General features: G+C 45.6%; 1 protein-coding gene across 4 annotated transcripts in view; it reads left to right on the top strand.

The window, feature by feature from the left end:
• Positions 1–18,829, top strand: part of Gas41 (YEATS domain-containing protein 4 Gas41) — a 150,820-nt gene extending 131,991 nt beyond the window's left edge. For all 4 annotated transcript variants that reach the window (XM_075889559.1, XM_075889558.1, XM_075889557.1 and 1 more), the window contains 5 exons: positions 3,520–3,586; positions 4,808–4,902; positions 10,221–10,313; positions 14,673–14,760; positions 15,321–18,829. In XM_075889559.1, the coding sequence (XP_075745674.1) occupies positions 3,520–3,586; positions 4,808–4,902; positions 10,221–10,313; positions 14,673–14,760; positions 15,321–15,517 (540 nt within the window). In that variant the 3' untranslated portion in view covers positions 15,518–18,829. The remainder of the gene's footprint in view (positions 1–3,519; positions 3,587–4,807; positions 4,903–10,220; positions 10,314–14,672; positions 14,761–15,320) is intronic.
• Positions 18,830–20,852: the final 2,023 nt, after the last annotated feature.

Raw genomic sequence — 20,852 nt, 5'->3', positions numbered from 1 at the left:
CATCCAAAGTATGATATATGTTGCTCTTTCTTAGCCTCTACTTGATGCAAATAGCGAAAACGAGTGGCGTACACAGTTGTGTGCGTAGAGTCTCAAAGAGTTAAAATAACAAACTGAAAAATGAAAGTGTGAGAAACAGCTTGTTGCAGGTAGAAGCTGCATCTTCCATATTGCGTGTTTAGTGCATTACCTATTAAAGTTCCGTGGCAGTCCTTGCTTCACCCACTTTAGTGGCTATTCTCATGTGCGCACAGCTTTGTCGCAGCTTAGCTGCTATTGAGCTGCATCATTAAGCAATGAGGTGTGGGTTCGATTCTGGACTACGGCAATAGCATTTCATCATAGTCAATACCATTTGGCCTGTTTGACGTCCATTGCAGGATAAAAGCCTCTCCCAATGATCTGCAATTTACCTTTCTCACAACTTATGTGCAGCTCATTCCATTTCATTTCTGGGAACTTAGTGAGAACTTTATGTTTTTGTTGTCAAGTCCAGCTCGCTATCTTTTTGATCCCTTAATTTTCGTTTCATTGCCCCGACTGACCACTGGTTGTCTGTCCTACTCATTATGAGGCCAACCCAAGTCTATGTATACTTCCTTTCTTTCTTTTTTGCTGAATTTTGACTAAAATTACACAACAGTGACAAAATGTAAGAATTCTTGAGTGCTTAGACTTTGGTTCACATTGAAAAACCAGGTGGTGAAGATTCATTTCAGGTTGTTCTCTAAATCATGCCTTATAGTCTTATCATGGCTTTGGCTTGTAAAGCCTCAAAACTAAAGGACAAATAACCTAAAAGAAATGCAGCGAGCATGGTGTTTCTGGGAACAGTGGTGTTGAAAGTTGAATGTCTTTTGAACAGGAAGGGCAATTTACCGTATTTACTCGAATGTAAGGCAACTAGGATTGTAATGCGACAGGTGACTTTTCAGTGCTCCCCCCCCCCCCCCAAAAAAAAACTAATGTAACGCGAGTAAAGTGCGGGGGAAAAAAGTACCTTTATTTGCTGCACATGGTAGTGGCAAAGACATTCCAGTTTCTAGATATGAAGTGAGTTTTGTTCATTCGTCACTTTCATTACCATCATCGCCGGTGGTCAAGCCCTCTTTGTCACTTTCTTCCTCCCAAGTGAAGAGATCCTCCGTGCCATCCAAATAGTTCGATATCCAGCACTTTTTAAAAACGAACTATTGTGTTGTGCGGCAGGCCGTACCAAGCTGCGGACACCCACTCGGCAATCTTTGCGGCGCTAGGTCGCGTTATCCTACCCGTAGGTGTCAAATCCCAATCTTCTCGCATCCATTTTCCGTACAGCTGCCGCATTCTATTCTAAAATGGTTTGTTCAGGCAGGCGTCTAACGGCTGCAGCACGGACTTCATACCTCCGGGAATAATGGCGAGCTGCGTCTCAGTTTCCCGCATCAGCTTCTTCACTTCGGGCGTCTGGTGGCCGCGAAATGAGTCGAGAACTAGAAATGGAGGCGGGGTGGAGGAGCGCACCTGGCCGTCGGCACCACACTGTCTTGACCCAGTGAAGCATAAACGAAGTGTCCATCCAACCTTTTTCTCGGCAGGGGACAATCAGATCCCTGAGGAACAGCTCCTTCGGGATGGTTTTACGCCGGAAAATGATGTATGGTGGCAACTTGCACCCATCCGCCAAGCAGACTAGCATCACGGTTAGCCGCGTCTTCTCGTTGCCTGTTATCCTTACGCAAACTTAGGGGGCACCTGTTTCGCTGACAGTTCTTGACATAGGCATGTCCAAGAAAACTGAAGTCTGGTTCATGTTGCCAATGTACCCCAAGGGCATTTGCGACGAGCGGCGCAGGTCGAGCACATAGCACTGAAACTCCACTAGCTTCGCATCATAATCTGCTGGTAGCTTCTGCCTTATCGACGTTGTTCGCCGGAAGGAAAATCCATTTCTTCGCATGAACTTTTGTGCCCATTCACGTAAAACCTTGAAGTTCTCCCACAGGATTCCCATCTCTCAAGCAACGTCTCGGGCTTTCCACTGAATCAGCTCAACTTGACCCCCAATAGGCGATTTCGCAACTCAATCACAAACTCAGCCACTTTTTTTTCGAGTTCTGTGTGACGGCCACAACAAGGTCCACGGAAGCCTTTTCGGCCGGGCTCACTCCTGAAGAGCGCTTCACGCTGGAGCCTCCACCCACGGATAGTAGATTCCGCCACATCTAGGCGTCGAGCCGCGGCTGAGTTCCCGATTTTCTCAGCTCTCAGTTTTGTACTTCTCTTAAAGCGGGCTTCGTACTGAACTCGTCGCGCTGCCATTTGCTCGAGCCGAAGTCGCAGAAGCACAAATTAAATAAACCGCCCCCAAAACACGTCGCCATGTGCACATCGCAGACAGTAAGATTAGATTGGATTGAATTGGATTCGATTTTGACAGCATGCCTATGTTGCCAGCACAAGGTCGAAAGATAGCTAGGTTTGTAGCAGCCATTTTAAGGAAGCGGTGGGGCGGCACAGCCAAGGCACGATTTGAGGTGCTTCGATTGTAACGCGGACCCCGAAATCGCTTCAGAGAAATTTTGAGAAAAACTCACGTTACATTCAAGTAAATACAGTAGTATGTGAGGAGTCTAACACACATCTAGGGATTTATTTTCACCTACCGAGTGCCAGACAAAGTTTCTTACTCATCTTAGTGGCAGGGATACACTTTCTAATGACACCTGCTTACTGCAAGTCTGGCACCCTCAGGTTTGTCAAAATAGTGGCAATACTCCGCATGCAGTGAAACGCATACAGAAAACACAGCTTGTAATCTACCCAGTTGTAATCTACTCAGTTGTTTTCTTTGATCTTCTACGGGGCAGCAGTGAAATTTCATTGCATGAAAATTGCAGATAAACATTCTTGCTTATGTTGATGTATAAAATAAATGTTGTGCGGACATGAGATTATAAAAAGTTGAGCAGTTCGCTTTACAAAAAATGTTATAATAAAGTTGTATCAAGGTTTGACTTCACCAAATTAAAACTTCAAGCACAGCTATATATAGGTCTACTCGTGCAATTGTTTACTTGAAGTGAAGAAACGTTTAAAAACACATCACTTCTAGTTGTGTTGTTGAGAAGGCACCGATTGTTGTGGCAAATGGCTCGCTTTATGCCACTATTTTGATAAACCTGGGGGTGCCAGACTCTCTGTAAACAGGTGTCATTAGAATGTGTATCACTGCCACTAAGATCAGTAAGGAACTTTGTCTGGCTCAGTAGGTGAAAATTAATCCCTGAATGTGTTAGGCTTCTCACTCGCGCAAGCAGTAACCTCCAACCCCCCCCACTACGATGTCTGTCATGTAATGCATTGCACGTTCATTCTCTTGTACATTGCACCCAACTTAATTAGAGGAATCAGTCTCAAGCTGGTCAAAAAGCTCCTTCTGTGACTGGCAAGTGGTAGCTTATGCCCGTTTCACATATTACGACAAACAAAATAGCAAAACTGACGTACCTAACGAGTTGTATCAATTTGTTACCTCAGGACATGTCTACCTATGTAAAGAAGGTACACTTCAAGCTTCATGAAAGCTACCCAAACCAGAACAGAGGTAAGTTACCCTTCATTGTTTTGTATTCTATGTTCAAGGGAATTCCAGAATACCGTATCAGATTGTCGAATATTTTTTTACAGTGCTTGCTTTTACGCAGCCACCTACTTGAATTCTTTGTTGGAGTTTGTAGCACGAGCACTTTCATGACTTGAGAAAAATTTTTTGTGCTTCTGGTTAATGCTAGCTGCTTAACAGTCTCCCTCCTTTGGCAGCACAGATTCTAAGTAATGTGCAGCTAGAACTCAATCTAACAAACCCGGTTTTATGAAGTTCCTGATCCAACGAAGAAATTTCGGTTCCCCAGCAAATACCCATAGTGCTCAGCCCGCATCAACGAATTAGCTTCGTTACCAAATCCTATCTAACGAAGCTTTTCCAAAAATAACCGATTAAGTTTAATGCTAATTTCCTTTCCAGTTTTGCACAGGTGGATTTTTCTTCAATCGTGCACTCTAACGCTATCGCATTGAAATCTCTAGACACCCCGCTCAAACGGCCCTAGCATCAGTTTGACGAGGCTCCATGCCATTACTATGCATGAAACAATAGAATCCGCTGTCGGTAGCACCCTTACTATATGTGCCGTGGGTGACGGTGATTGGTTTTGCGATTTAGTTGCACTAATCGACTTCTTGTAACTTTTTGGTGCAGCCTACTCGCACTATGATTTCATACGTTCTCCAATCTTCATACGCCTACTATTCGCACGCCATTACTTCTTGAACGGTCTTTCTGGCCTGAATTGTCCGGACATATTGTCTCGTCTACGCCCAGACGATACGAGATGCTCCTTGTCAGGACCACCATCGTGGACTTTTCACATGCACTGTAGGAGATTGGTGGCGAAAAAAAGGGCCTGGTTGCTTTTGAATGTTGGTACATTACAAATATAGATTTAGAAGAGCCAAAACATGTTTTTTTGTTATTTAAAAACATCCCGATCAAGCAATATAATTTGAGCGTCCTTAAAACTTTAGTTGATGAGGTTTCAACTGTAAGTTGAAACCTCATCTTCAGTCTAAGCAAACCCCACCTGTTTGGTGCCATTTTCTTGTTTTTGCCTTTCTTGCCCAATTGCATTGCCTACTCAACAGCCAGCAAATGAACCGATACGTAAATAGTTTGCATTTTCATAGAAATGTAATCCCTGTAATATTCAAGATTCGAAGACAGCATTTTACCTTACATCTTTTTACTTTATGCTCTTTTTCAACACAGTGGTGACGAAACCGCCATACGAAGTCACAGAAACTGGCTGGGGTGAATTCGAAATTGTCATCAAGATATACTTCATGGACACCACAGAGAGACCGGTAAGGAAAGAAGAAAAATAGGTTTTATTCAGTCTCAGTGCACATGTTGGCACCCGGCTAAAGGCGTAATTCCATTTCATATTGTCACCAATCTTGTCTCACTCAAGGAAACCTTCCGCAGAACTGCTCGTCAAGCTAGGACAAAAAGAAAAACTGCTCCAACCCAACCTCTTCGTCCTCTTCCACACGAAAACCACGCGAATTCATGCGGCATTAGTCCCCCCTTTTAAAAAGCATCGACTCGATGCTTCTAAATAAAAAGAAGAAGAAAAAAAAAAAACCCATAATTAGAACACGCGTTGACGCAGAGAATGACAAAGTGAGTGCCAGGGAAAACAAAGAGGGCGCACAAGCACTTGGACCATGCGCGAACACAACAGCACCAGTGGAAGAGTCAAGAAAAAAAAAAAAAACACCACATGAGATCACTGTCACGTTTGCGAAGTAACTCGCAAGCACAGAGACTATTGTGTGTAGTACGGCTTGAGTCGTACGACATGCACAGTTTCGGGCCGATGTTGTCGACGTGACGACACTGTGCCGTCCGGAAGTACTTCGTATGTAAGGTCACTCACACGTCGGATAACCTTGTATGGTCCGAAATAACGGCTCAGAAGCTTTTCAGACAAGCCTGTCGTCGGACAGGAGTCCACACCCACACTCGTTCACCCGGGTGGTATGCGACGTTTCGACGGCGAAGGTTGTAACGTCGTGCATCTGCGTCTTGTTGGTGACCGATGTTCACGCGAGCCAGTTGACGAGCCTCTTCGGCGTACTGCGTGTATTGCTCGGCTTCTGGAGAAAGAGCATCGCTATTATCGTACGGCAGCATAGCGTCAAGCATCGTTTGTACGTTGCGTCCATAAACAAGGTGGAAAGGTGAAAATCGGGTTGTTTCCTGCATTGCCGTATTGTATGCGAACGTGACGTATGGGAGGATATCGTCCCAGGTTTTGTGCTGCACGTCCACGTACATTGACAGCATGTCCGCTATGGTCTTGTTGAGCCTTTCCGTCAGTCCATTACTTTGTGGGTGGTAAGCCGTTGTTTTTCGGTGACTCGTGCAGCTCAGTCTGAAAATGTCCTCTAGCATTTGTGCCGTAAATGATGTTCCTCTATCCGTAATCACACATGACGGCGCGCCGTGCCGGAGGGCGATGTGCTGCACGAAGAACTTCGCCACTTCAGACGCCGTGCCGCGGGGTAATGCCTTTGTCTCAGCATACCGGGTCAAGTAATCGGTTGCCACTATAATCCATTTGTTACCAGTGGCCGACAAAGGGAAGGGTCCTAGAAGGTCCATTCCCACGAGGTCGAAAGGTGTCCGTGGTGGTGTAATAGGGTGGAGAAGGCCCGCAGGTTTCACGGGTGGCGTCTTGCGACGCTGGCACTCGCGGCAGCCTTGCACGTAGCGGTGTACACTGGTCGAAAGTCGTGGCCAATAGTACTGCTGGCGCACTCTGGCGAGAGTCCGCGAGTAGCCCAAGTGTCCCGACGTGGGCTCGTCATGGCACGCGAGGAGGATGTCATCCCGCATGTCGGCTGGTACAACGAGGAGGAAGGCTTTGTTGCTACCTCGAGCATTTTTCTTGTAAAGAATGCCCCTCCTTAGACAAAAGGATGACAATTCGCGAGCGATGCGCCGAGGAGTGTGAGAATTTCGGCCTTCTAAGGAATCAATAATAGGGCGCAATTCCTGATCGGCTCTCTGTCTAGACATAAAGTCAGAATCACTGAGGGCTCCCAACATCAGTGGACGCAGGAGGTGGTTCTAGATTTGTAACCGTTGGTTGAGGGCGACGGCTGTGAAGCACCTGCTGGACCTCGTCCCGAATAATATTGGTGATGCTGCTTACCTCCGGCTGTCTCGCCCCGTGTAGTTTCGCGATTTCCTCGCGGACGACGGAGCGGACGATTTCGCGAATCCACTCAATGCTGTTGCTCCCGAAGCTGGCGGAAAATTCAGTAGGTGATGCAGAATTCACTTGCCGGTTGAGTAGGGCTGACCGCTGATGAAGTACCCTCTCCATCGTAGTGGCTTCGGTCAGGAATTCTGCTACACTCTTCGGAGGACTCCGCACTAGACCAGCAAAAAGCTGCTCCTTCACGCCTCGCATCAGATAGCGTAGCTTTTTTTCTTCTGGCATTGCCGGATCCGCTCGCCTGAAAAGCTGCGTCATGTCCTCCACGTACATGGTGACGGTCTCATTAGGCATCTGGATGCGTGAATGCAATGCACGTTCAGCACGATCGCGGCGGTCGGGGCTCCGGTAGGTCTCCAAGAGGCGATGCTGGAACTCGCGCCAGGATGTCAAGACATCACTTCTGTTCATGAACCACGTTCGGGCGCCGTCTTTCAAACACGCGTAGACGTTGCGGAGTTTGGCGGCTTCGTCCCAGTAGTTGATCGCTGCGACGTGTTCGAACTCGCTCAGCCAGTCGTCCACATCCTCAAACAGCTCTCCGTGAAAGGGACTAGGCATCAGCGGGTTCTGGACAGTGCAATAAATTGGTGCCGACGACGTAGGAGTTTCCATGACGCCTTGAGGCGAAGTCATAGTCGCTCTATGGATAAGCTGTGCCGGTGTCTCTGGTGGTAGGCCTCGTTGGCGGCGGCTTGTTCTGTGAACTGGCGTGTCCACGGGCACAGGGCTTGTGTTCCGGCTCCTGGATGGGCTCTTGTGCATGGGGTGCGTCGTCAGTTGTCGTACCCAGCAGCTCCACCAATCTTGTCACCAATCTTGTCTCACTCAAGGAAACCTTCCGCAGAACTGCTCGTCAAGCTAGGACAAAAAGAAAAACTGCTCCAACCCAACCTCTTCGTCCTCTTCCACACGAAAACCACGCGAATTCATGCGGCAATATTATCGTTGAATACATATGATGTCTGAAGCACAAGAATGTCGCAAAACATGCAATAAGCCATACTTAGATTACACATTCTGTGGAAGGTGCCGTATGCAACGGGTTGTTTCAAAATAAGGAATCTCTAATCTTTTTATTTGAACATGAAATTTAGCTTAACACATATTGGTTTTATTGCTTGTGTTACTGCTATTGCTGTGCACATTAAAAGCAATAATATTTGAAGAGGAATGCAGGTATTGACAGTAGTGAAATGCAAGAACACACTAGTGCTTATGTTTATGTGCACAGTAAGGAAACGCTGGTGGTTGAAATTAATCAGCTGTTCGACGCAACAGCACGCCTCATGGGGTGTAACAGTTACTCAAAAAGTATTCATAGCGTTTGGTTTTATGGTGGTAACAATGGCAATACCAGTAATGGCAGTCTAATAACAATGGCTGTGGTACCATTTCATTCTTGAACAGTACACTACAAGTTACGAAATGAAGGCCTGCCAAGTCATGGTTTTTACCAGACCGGCTGTGTCTGGCAGTTCAGTCAGTGTGAGCCACTCTCGTTGTATACACGTAATTATGCACAGTTGTGCAAATTTTACAGTCTGCCGTTGTGGTGCAATCGGTTACTGTGCTCGGCTGCTGGCCTGAAAATCACGGGTTCGATTTCGGCTGCGGCAGTCTCAATTCAATACAGGCAAGATGCTACGAGCTTGTGTATTGTGTGAGGTCAGTGCACGAACGCCAGATCGTTGAAACTTTTGGAGCCCTTCACTATGGCATTCCTCGCAATCATGCCGTGGTATTGGGACGTGAAATCCCAGATATAATTCTTGTTCTTTTTATTATTATTGTCGACATTTCACAGCATTTTTTGGAAGTACCGTGATTACTTGAATCTAACACGCACCTTTTTTCTGGTTAAGCGAGTTCATAAATTGCATGCGCATTAATATCGAGTGTGAAAAAAAAAATGAATACGGTCATTCTATTGCCATCGGCATTTCCGAAATGGCCGCCTCCTACGTGCTTCAGCATGGCGCGTCGGCCATTTCTGCCTATGTGTTTCCCATGTGCGGCACTTCGTACGTGTACTGAGGAGTTCATCATCTTGTAGTTCATTAGCATCGACGGCATGGAAGGGCCGACCCCAAAAACTCGACGAATGCACCACGATGCCGCTTTTAAAGGAAAAGTCATCGCATGTGTTGAAACAGACGGAAATCGGGCCGCATCGCGGTCGTTCGGAGTTCCCGAAACATGCGTGTGGGACTGGCGGAAACAAAAGCAGAAGATTGTCAAAGATTCATGCAAAGGCTTCAGTGGACCACAGCAGGGTCGGTTTCCGCAAATTGAAAAGCTTCGCGCGAAGTATGGACTTGAGCAGCGAGCGGCACAGCGGCCCGTGACGACAGAACTGCTCTAAGTGCGGGCTATGCAGTTAGCTTTAGAAAAAGGGCTAACGCGAAGCCAGTTCAAAGCGAGCAGGTGCTGGCTAAATAACTTTATGAACAGGAAAGGCTTTTCCCTCTGAAAGCGTACGGGCATGCGCCGAAACTTGCCGGAGGAGTACGAAGTAAAGCTTCACAGTTTTCAGAGGTTCGTCCTAAACTTGCGGCACAACAACGGCTACCTGCTTGGGCAAATCGGGAATGCCGATCAGACGCCTCTTTACATCGACATGCCTGGCACCACAACCGTCAAGAAGAAGGGGGCGAAGCAAGTTCGCCTGTTGACATCGGGCCAGGGTAAAAGAAGAGTGACGGCGATGCTCCGTTGCACATCGGATAGGCACAAGCTTCCCCGTACCTCATATTTAAACGGAAGACGCTTTCGAAAGCAGTCGTTTTCCCGAGTAGTGTGATCGTGCGGGCTAACGAAAAAAATGGGTGCGCGTTGCAATCGATGTCTTACTTTTTTTTTCGTCGTGAAAACCGAGTGCGCGTTACAATCGAGGGCGCGGTAGAATCGAGTAAATACGGCACTGTTAATATGCTATTTTGTCACAATACATAGCTGAGCTATCTAATATTGTGCAGTATTGCTGATCAAGTTTGTTAACATGTAACAGTCAAGTTTGTTTGCTGGTTGCTTGAGGTATGCCTTTTTGCATTCTGAATTAATAAACCACTCGGATTTCTATTTGGTACCATGTACTCCTCAGCAATATTGTTTTTTTGCTTTGTGAAAATACTCTATAACTCATTGTAATAATACTGCTGAAATTAATGCTTTGATCATAAAGAGGCAAAGTGCAAATGAATTTCCTGGTATATAGGTCTCTAAATAATTGCAATAATGCATCTGCCTGTGCCCACATTTCTTTCAAGCCCTGACCTTGTTTCTGTTATTCATAAAAACAAAAACTCGTATTGACCTGTTCTCTATTCATAAAATGCAGTAACGTTGTCTTGGAAACTTCACTTATGAATTTTCCCATCTGTGCGTATCAATTAGGTGACTCTCTACCACATCTTGAAGCTCTTCCAAAGCGAAACCAACATCATGCTCGGGAAGAAACAGCTTGTGACGGAAATGTACGACGAGCTGGTGAGTGGTAGAATTTGTGCGGACGTGTGCCTTTAATGGCAACTTTATACCAAAATTTTAGACTGTGAGAGTAGCATAGGTTCAGTATGTAGTTATAGCAAAGTATAATTGAAAAATTTATCATCTCAGCTCATTTTAGCTAGATACTCTTTAGGCCCTCCTGGAGGAAATATTACAAGTCTGATGTGTCATGAGAGCTTGTGCAGACAGCAGTCTTTAAGTGCGGGTGGCGCTTTTTTAGCTACCTCTCCACCATTCCGACTAGCCGACCAAATTTTGTATTCTGCATGAATAGAAATGAAAATTTTTTAATGTTCCAGTGAATGGTATTGAAGTGTAAGCCTCGTGAACTGCATCTTAATGCGTGCCACAATAACTACGCCAGGTGCCTCACACCTCATCGGACAGATTAGAACACTTGTTCCCCATGCAAGCATGCTCGATTGGATGCATTCTGTAAAGACAGCGAATTTTCACCATGCTGACTGTCTGTTGTGAAGATCTTTCGATGAAGCAGCGAACAAAAGGATACAGAAACACACACGCATAAAGGATGCAAACACAAGCGCTGTACTGCTATAATGGGCAGTGTCATTCAGTCTTGCCAAAAACATGGGTACAGAGCCCCTGAATAAGTCCGTTGCACAAGCTTGTGCCTCTGCACGAAATGCACATTTGTATAACTTTCTTTTTATGGGTTAATTCATGCAGATTAGCATTAATTTTGTATGCTAATTTGCTTTATGTTATACCCGATTTCCAAGCAAGTTCTGTACCCACCCCTGCAATGTCTCGCTATGAGACGGCAGTATATGTAAATGAATGTAAATAAATAATGAGCTCAAAGAAAAAAACGAACTCGAAATATTACGCAACCAGTGCACGCTTATTTTAGGACAAATGCAATCTATCCTGATGAAGGCAGATCGACTCGTGAAAGACGAACTCTTACGCATGCGCATCCTTCTTATGCATTGCGAAGTATCGGCGTTATATACTGATTCTTCACGGGGGTTCATGTGCGCTCTTTTAACGTCGTCTTCGCTCTCGTCGCCGTTTCCTTGTCACGACTAATGGTATGCATCTTATTGGTCGTCATTTAAGCTCACGTCCATGCTTCGTCGTCGAACTGCGTGTAGTGTTCAAGTTCTAGTGAAGCATGCATAGGCAATCGTTGGCAACCTCATGCCATAGGTCACTCGCGTCGCATTTTTCACAGTTGCAGCACTCCTTTCGTGCTGCTTATAAAGCTCTTCTTGAACCCTCAACCACCAACTAAAGGCTAGAAAACAGCCATTAACAAGCGCGCAGGTGAAGCAGCCCAACAAAAAGGCTGTGGGGCGAAGCCTGACTCGTAAAAAAGATTCCAGGCAATGATGATGGCGATAGGGTTATCGCACATTCAAATAAGGTGGGCATACAGAAAAATACATGGGCGTTCGCATGACAAACTATGTTAAAAGAAATTTTTGCTTAAGGCGAACAACTTAGGAATGTTTGTTTTGTTTCCCATAGGCTCAATGCAAATCTGCTTAAGATGAAGTGCGCAACAGACCTCTTCTGTTAAGACCAACTCTCACAGCGACCGACAAAGACGGGGTTTCTGTGCAACGAACATTATAGTCTTGACAGGGGCATTCAGGCGAACAAGAAACAGCCAATTGCTACGTGGAGGGAAAAAGCGAGATTAGTGGAAAAGAAAGATCAGCACTTGGAGCTAGTATCTCACTCACCCGTAGCCTGGATGTGGAGAGAGGGCCGGCTTTATCAGCAAAGAAAGCAACAAGAAGCATTCATTCTTTTGTATTCTCTTTGTGTTCTTCAGTTCCCGAGCAGGAGTACAGTGGAGAACTGAAGAACACGAGAGCTTGGCTAGAGGGGAAAATGCAAGGGAAGGGCGGCGAAAAATAAAAAAAGGCCATGTGCAAGGGAAAACGGGAACAAAGATTGTCTGTGCATTGTAATCACATGAAACCGAAACCACATGTGTGGCACTAGCACTCCCATCAGTGGAGTCAGATGCGTTGTCATCGCGGTCACACAATGGCACCTGAGCACATGTTGTGGTCAGTTTGCGTTGTTTTGCACAGGGCCTGCGCGCATCATATCTGTTCCCAGTGAAATACAGCAAATTGTGATGCGCTATTTTTATTATGAAAGTGCACACCAAAGGAAGGTCATTTTTCACGCTGAATATAGCTGTGTCGCGTATTTTTTGTGTGCCGGAGGCTTGCAATCTTGAGTGGCATTAACAGAGATGTTAAACTGCACGTCATTGAGGAAAGTTACTGCTGGCTGAAAATAAGAGAATGTCCGAACCTCAAAGAAAAGCTTGCAGACTTTTATAAGCAACTTAGCATGTGTTGGCTTTGTCAAAGTAACAGTATGCAATGCAATTGAAAAGTGATAGCAAAGCCAGTAAAACAGCCCCTCGGAAGATGAACAGCCAGGAGAATAAATTTTTTATTCTTTGAGGGGGAATTTAACTTGTCTCTCCCTACCGACATTGGCCTTAACATCCGTGGCTACTGCCAACCGCAGAGCACTCTCCCCATCCACCCTCTCTCTTCATGTTATATTTGCTTCCCAAAGACATGCACCTAGAGCACCAGATTGTTCCCAGTCTTTGCCATAAGCATCATCTCCAACTCCCTGGTACTGGAAGTCACTGGCTCAGTTCTCAACACCTCCTTTGAACGGGTCATGACACCCAATTTCCTACCATAACCTGTGTTGTGTGAGTTGGTCCATGTACATTTAAAAACAGGCTGGATAAATTTCTGCTAATTCGGTCGTGCCGGTAATTTATAATCGAATATTTTTATAAGGGAGCAAGCGGCGTGGTAGTCAGGCAACAGTGGCGCGCTCGCGAGCCGTGACATAACAAACAGATTGCTCCGCGAGCTTCTGCATGGTGTGCAGTATGGAGTGTGATCGTGTTTCATGGTCAGTTGTGCTTGCAATCGAGTTGTTTCAGCGTTATTCAACATGCCACTAGAACTGAATGACTTGCAGCAGTTGAAGCATTGCCACTGCGTCGCCCATGCTGTGCTGGGGGGTGACAGACGGTACAGAGCAGTGAGAGTACTGTGTCATTCTTCAAGTTTCCTAAAGAGCCCACCAAACGCAAGGCTTGGGAGATAAACCTGCACAGGAAGGACTGGTGCGCAAGTGACACATCTGTTTTGTGCTCAGTTAACTTCATGGCAGACAACTACAATGATGACAAGCGTCTCCTCGGCGAGTTCTGTACACCATCGAAAAAGCCGAGGCTGCGGCCAGATGCTGTGCCAACTGTGTGCTCGCGAATGCATCGTTTAGCTCGTTCGTAAACCTGGCACGCTTCAAATAAAGCTACTTACCATTGCGGAAGGCCGTCTGCAACGTCTGCCACAATACCGAGGTTGTTAGCATCTGGGTTCGCCTAGTTTTTGACACTTTCTTCGTCGCTCGAGATGGTGGCGATGGGGTCAAAATCAAAATGCGCAGCGTACACGACGTCAACGCCGCTTCTGCTGCTCGATGAATCATTGCCCAAATCTTGAGCCGATGATGGTGCCGACGACATGGCGATGGTACCAGTACCACTTTGCAACACTTGCGACACGTGCGGACCACGTGGCAAGCAACACTCGCAACAAAATGAACACACTGACCGCGTGCCGTAGGTGCCGTTTTGTAACAGATGACGGCGCTGCTCTCGTCGGTTTGTGACGTCACGCATGCCACGGCAAAATGGCAGTCGCTGGCGGTGGGCAGATTTTACACCCTAAGACTTCTATGGCTTATTTTAGACTGAAATAATCTTTCACAGTCCAGTTTTCACACATGTACAAGCATATTCGACCCTCTACCTTCGTTCTTCGCTGAAAACCGCAAATTGTTAGGTGACCATGTCATGACCCCTTTAGTCGAGGTTAAGGAGGCCATCATTACCCTGAACCCGTCCTCCGCATTTGCCTGCCTATGCAAATCGGGCCCAAGCTCGTGCCTTTTTATCTGTCTTCGTCATGCAGCCAACAATTTTATATGCTGAATCAGCAGATTGAACAGCTATGGCAATTCAATTCATGCCCTAAATTTTGAATATTTGAACACCCCTGCCTCTTCCGTCATTGTAAACATCCAAATTTGGAGCGAGAACACTAATCTATTTTTTATAGCTCCACAGAACATCACTACTGTTATGCTGTACAGCACACATCAGTGACACTGGGGTTGACTCTGATGATGATTAGAGCTCTCCGCTCAGGAATCATTTAAGAGCAATCAGGCTTTTGAGTGCCTTTTTGTAGTTCCAGTTCCTCTGTTCAGTTCGAGTCAAGCAGCTCATGATAAAAAATTTTACTTTGCTTGCAGATATTTTCTGAACCCACAGTGATGATGCAGCAGCTGCTTACAAGCACGAGGCCTCTTACAGTGGGACCATACAAACATGAATATGACTGTAAGTACGGATACCTTGACAGAAGAGAGCGTATGCACAGAAAGTACTGTGTCACTGGAGGGAGGGGGGAGTGGTTGGCCGCACACAAACTTGCCATGGCTTCATGCTTATTGGTGTGGCTGGGTGTTTATTCTGGATGCTGTCGGAAAGCTCAAGTTGGCTGTGTTATTGCACATTGCACTTAAGCAGGAAACTTGTATCAGACATCTCTTATCAACCCTTTGTTAAGTTTACTGTTTCAGTACAACAGTAACCAGTTGTTGTCACAGAAATAGGCCGCTTTTCTTCATAATGACCCGACCCATGTAACAACATATATGTACACCTTGCATGCAGAGGCTCTTACGCCAACAGCTTTGTTTCTTGAATGAAAAATGATGCTTAATTGTTCTTAACTTTGTGTTAGCGCAAACTTGTTTTCATTCCCATTTACTTTTATAAACTGAAAAAAAGAAAAATTATGTCATTTTAAACATTTCCTCATAATATGCATCTTGGTGCTCAATGGCAGAACATAATTCTAAGGTTGTTTCATGAGAAATTATTACGCCGTGTTTCAGTCGAAGAGAAGAAAGAGAAGTCGCTGCATTCCATTCTCCAGGCAAAAAACAAAATTCGTCTCGAAGTGGCTGACCTCAAAGAGCGCCTCAAAGTGGCCAGGGAGACTATCGACAAGTACAAGTCTGAAATTAACAAATTGGAGTCACAAGGTGATGTAGACACTGGCGGAACAACCACACCTAGTGCCGCACCCTGATGGGCTTTCGTCGCCCAAGAGTCTGGTGTGATGTTTCTGCGAGTGCCAGTGTGTGCTATGGACATGTTGCATTGGTTGGATGGAGCCAAATGTGGTGCTCTTCTTGAGAGCACGAACACTGTCGCATGTTGACATGTTTGTCGCTTTTTCAGAGTGTTTGTAGGCCAACAAGCATGTATAGTATTCCCCTTATGTCAATTGAACGCTTTCTTCTTTTCCGTCAACCTTTACCCAATAGAAAAAAAAATTGCTTCAGGTTTGAGCTGTTTTTAGCTTTACAATTTAGAACTTTGGATGTGACTAACATTTGTTTCAAAAGAGCATGCTTTTTATGTGTCCTAACATTGTTGCAGTCAGTCTCGCGCCCTGGGTAAATGATCTGTGGGTTCACTGCTGATACTATTGCCCATATTGTGGTATTTGTGGTACCTTGACTGTATGTCCTGAGGTATTAGGTGTTGTAGTTACCACTGTTTATTTATCGGGCTGCATCAGGCACATTACAACATGTGCTATGCTAAAAATGCAGTGCACTATCACACGTGAGGTACCATATTCACTCACGTGATGAAACAACCATTTTTTTTTTTTTTCAGAAATGTTGATGTTGATTTGTGGGAAGGGTTCATTACGCGGCAGAAAAAAAAAGTGGCGGGAGTTATAACAGCGAAAATTTTGCATGACGGTGTTGCTTGTGTTGGCCCACGAAATGTGCGACGAATCGTTTTTGTAGCCCGAAGCTCTTGTTTTCTCCTGTAACAAATTCGCACGAATCAACACAGAAGTGTGGTCCAGCCGCTCGGTTCCTATGCTTGAGCACATGCTGTTTGCAACCAGCTGTGTAGCTAGCATACCTGCCGAAGGTACCCTGTGCAGGAGGTGTCGAAACCAAGTTCACAACGAATGCGACGAACTCAGTGTCGTATGGCGGTGCACAAACATTGTGTACGACACGCCGTCAGCACAGTGGGTGCGGTTGTGCTTTGCATGGCCTTCGAGATGGCAGGCACGCGGCATGTTTTTACGCTGCACGCCCGCCTTCAGAGGCCACGCGCTTTGTTTTTGTGCCGTTGTGCTTGCACGACGCTATCAACAAAGAAGTTTCTCCTGCATTTGAGAGAGGGCGATTTGCCGCAAAAGGTGCGACTTGCAAATTTTTACTAACATCATCCGCGCTCGCGCTGCTCGCAACTGTTTAGCCTAGTTTTGAAACTATGTTTTGACATTTTTGCATTGTTATTTTGCAATTTAATAGCTTGATTTGACGTTTCGATCATGAACGGCACTGGTTATCATACCGAATTAAAATTAACAGATACATTAAAAAATGTTTTTTTTTTCCTTTTTTCAAGGACTAAGCTGGGAGGTGGGTTCATTATGCGAGTAAATATGGCGTGTGGTTAAACTTTCCGTAGGTCAGCGAACTCACTCATGAGTCGACTCACTCTGACTCACCATGACTCAGATCAAGCCATGAGTCTGAGTTTAAGTGAGTTCGGCTCAGTAAAATTTTGTTGAGCCTGAGTACGAATGAGTCCACAGCGCAATATGTATTTGTTGAGTGAGTGTGATTGAGCTCCACTTTCTTTTGCCAACCTAAGGCCCTATCTAGTCATCTTCAGCATTTTTATCAGCCTTGTCTGGATTCGTTTGTACACCATTTGAATATTTATTAATCAGAGGCGTGAATTACATAAGGACGTGCCTTGACCTTCCCTCGACCAAGTATTCCAGAGAAGTTCTTGGTAAATATATCTTATGCTGTCAGCTCTTCCAAGAAAAATGACCTTACTGGTTTAGAAGCGCTCGGAACTCGTTTTCGAAGTTGCAGTGTTGAACAACGCCAGGAAGAGCTCCGATTACGTGAGATATTGGTACAGTTAAACCTGCTTATAACGAACCTTCATATAACGAATTCCTTGATATAACGAAGTTTTCTCATTCCCCGTCGTCGCTCCATAGAAGCACATGTATTTGCGACCTCTAAGTTGCATAATAACAGTGGGAGACAACATTGATATAACAATTTTCGTCACGGACAATCGAGGAATTTCGCTCCGCATTTTGGTACGAACATGCATCTTTCGCGACTGCCCCGCTGCCGCTGAAGCGCGAAGCCGTGGCGGCGGGCACGTCGGCCGCGTCCAGCAAGCCTGAGCTCTACGAGCCGGCTTTGCCGTCGTTCTCGCCGCCTCGCTCGCATGCGCGGGTGTGCCCCCCACCCCCCCACTCCAAACCAACAGAAAAAAAAACTACTTTTGCGTGTTGGCAGTGCCACGCCTTTAGTTAGCGTCACATATATGGGACCGCGCTACATATGGAGAGCGCTTTACCGATTAGTTTTCCACGGTATCTGTGTCCATGTTGTTTGCTCTTCGTTTTCGACCCCGTGCGCGTGTGCATAGTTTCACTGCGTGTTTCGCTGCTAATCTTGCTTTCAAAGTTGCATTGTGAAACGGCGCCAGGAAGAGCTCCGATTACGTGAGATATTTGTTAATAAAAAACATTCACACCGAGGTCGAAGAAGCTCATTCCAGGCAAACGAAGTTATGAGTCGACTTAGTCGGACTTGGATCGAGCTGCGAGTCTGAGTGAGTCCAAGTGAGTAATGTTTTGGTGAGTTTAAGTCCGGGTAAGTCCAGTAGAAGAAAAATTTTTTTGCAAGTCTGAGTCCGAGAGATCAAAGCTCTGAATATATTTAATGAGACTCTGAGTGAGTTCCACGAGTTTTGCTGACCTGTGGTAAATTATCAGAGCAAAGTGTTCTATGCGGAAGCTAAGGTGCTCTCTGTGGCGAGTTCAATGTAGAAGCTGCATCATCAAATGCCAACTGATGGAGTGTTGTCGTGTTGTAGTACTACTGGGATATTGCTAGGTGTGTGCTAGAAATGGTAAGTCGTTGAGTTTATCCCGAGAGTGTCGCCCGATCCGACCCGTGCTGCCTCCAAGTCGTCATCAAAATGTTGTGTGTGTGAAGTCTCCAGTGAAAGTATTTATGGAGTATGCTCATGTATTTCATGTTTTCTTCGCTCCAAATATCTCAGTGAGCAAGGGAGGAGAGGCTTCGCCCTGAATACAAATCTTGCACCTGCTGATGTTTCGGAGCTGCAGAAATAAATGCGGAATTGTGCCTGCTGACCACATTTGTGCCTTGAAGTAGGGTGCCTAGAATCTTCCACAGTGTTAGTACCGACCAGCTTTCTTGTTTTCAAACAGAACGCGTCACTGTGTTATATTAGCAGCTAATCCTTTATCTGAATAAACGTGGCATCGTGGTCGTGTGTAGTTTGTTCACACCACGGGCACAGGTTCTGTCTTGTCCTGTATGTTTGCACGTTAAGATTGAGCTAGCTAGCACAACTCCTGATTTGTCTAGGTTCCGGCTTCTGTGTTGTAATGTTGGTGTACAAGATTGAGCCAGCTAGCACAACTTCCAATTTGTCCAGGTTCCGCCTTCTGTGTTGTAATGTTGGTGTAGATACACATGCCGGTAATCATTGCCAGCATGTGTATGTACACCAACATTACAATGTTTCAGTTGCCATTACAAATGTCAACTGAAACAACCCTGCAAGGGCTACTATAGCAAATTATTTTAACTGCTTTTGTGCTTACCTCCTTTGAGTATTCCTTCAATTTCAAACATCTGAGGTAAGTGCTGAATTTTAAACAGCTGAAATCTGCATGAGCTATATTGACGTAGTTGGAGTCCTGATAAAGCTCCCCTAGGTGTGCATATATTTAATCTGCAATGAAGAAGCTTCCTCTGGAGGGTTTCAAATTGGGCTTGTTGTTTGGAAACTTCTGGTTGAGTGAAATGGTGCATTTTTACATGTGTGTCGAAGTTGCGCAGTTTTCTCTTTTGTGTTTGGGCTCGTTGGTTTAACCTGGGTTTACTCTGGAGCTGCACTGCATGCGTCCGAGGTGAATGTGGCTGCTATTACTGGCTCCGCCCAGGAACTCCTGAACACTGCCCCCCACCCCCCAGTTAGAAATGTCGCCCCCATAAGTTAGAAGTGAGCATGCCCCCCTCTAACAGCTGCTACGACCTCCTCCCCCTCCTTCTCTCGCCTTAGCAAAAGCAGGTATGTATTAATTACCCTATATATATATACTCTGCTGAAGGCAGGCCCGCCTGCCAAACGTTAGTAAAAACTAGGTTTCATACATTTGTCGTCATTTTTTTTTTTTTGTACTGCACATACACACATATACATATATAAATTCCTGCCAACAAACGTCCCCGCCGCAGTTCAGATATACTTCGGGGGCCCCTGGCTCCGCCTTAACTGTAACGTTGCTTAGCTTGTATCTGCACCTTCGTTGTGCCTATGTAAATACCTGTTTTAATTGGTGAAGGTTATGTGTTCTTCTAGAATCCTAGAGTTATACTGCCATGCACTACCCATCATCAAGATCACCAAGAGCAATGCAAGTCCGCCACCACCTGCAACACATGCGATCACATGCTCTTGTATGATCCTTCAACACGAGTCTACCATAGTATTTAGTGGCACTGATCACCGCAATGTACAGGACTAGTTGTCATTTTATGATTGCATGAAACTTCACTACAAATTTGATGACATTGACAACTAAAGTCAACCAATCTCATTTTCTACTTGGGCCGAGTTAGTTGATTAGGGTTTGTGTTGTTTAGACTCCTGTCGTGTTTGTACGCCCAGTTTTTTAACATAAGTACGTACTAACTAGCTCAACTCATTCTTGTTCTATTCACTAACTAGGGGTTCGAATGCAAAAAAAAAAAGTGACTTAAATTAGGGTGGCGTTCCCGATCGAGTTCAGCTGTTTTTGCCGTCCCAAAATTCACAAGTATTTTGTACGACCGCATTTTCAATCTTGATTGCTGCAGCCCAGTTATATCTTTCCGACTCAACCGGAAAAAGTCGTCAGCCAGTGCGATTGCAATGATTCGTCCATGACCGAGCCGGAGGACACATTTCAGGTACTGTGTCATAAACGTAACCTTACAGTTCTTAAAGTAACTGAGCCGCGCTGCAGCAAGGACGAGCTCTGCCAAAAAAAAAAAAAAAAAAAAAAACAGTCATCCACCACCCTCCTGTGCAGGAGTCTACGTGCGGCTTGACAATCTCTCCCTTGTTTTGCACATGAAATATTTTGGCAGGAAGAAGTTGCCCACCAGCCCTCCATAGTCTCTGAGCTGCTGGAGCTGAGTTTGTTACTTCATTTGACTTCATGACAGACGATACGGGAGCATGTGAAGTGCAACCACCAGAATGGAGCCCCACTGAATTACACCAAAGCCACATAGCACATACTACAACTGTTCATCCCGTCTGCGAACCAGCAAGTC

This window comes from Rhipicephalus microplus, chromosome 3, assembly GCF_043290135.1.
Source record: "Rhipicephalus microplus isolate Deutch F79 chromosome 3, USDA_Rmic, whole genome shotgun sequence".
In the NCBI taxonomy this organism is placed as follows: Eukaryota; Metazoa; Arthropoda; class Arachnida; order Ixodida; family Ixodidae; genus Rhipicephalus; species Rhipicephalus microplus.
This window is presented reverse-complemented; position numbering and strand designations above follow the sequence as displayed.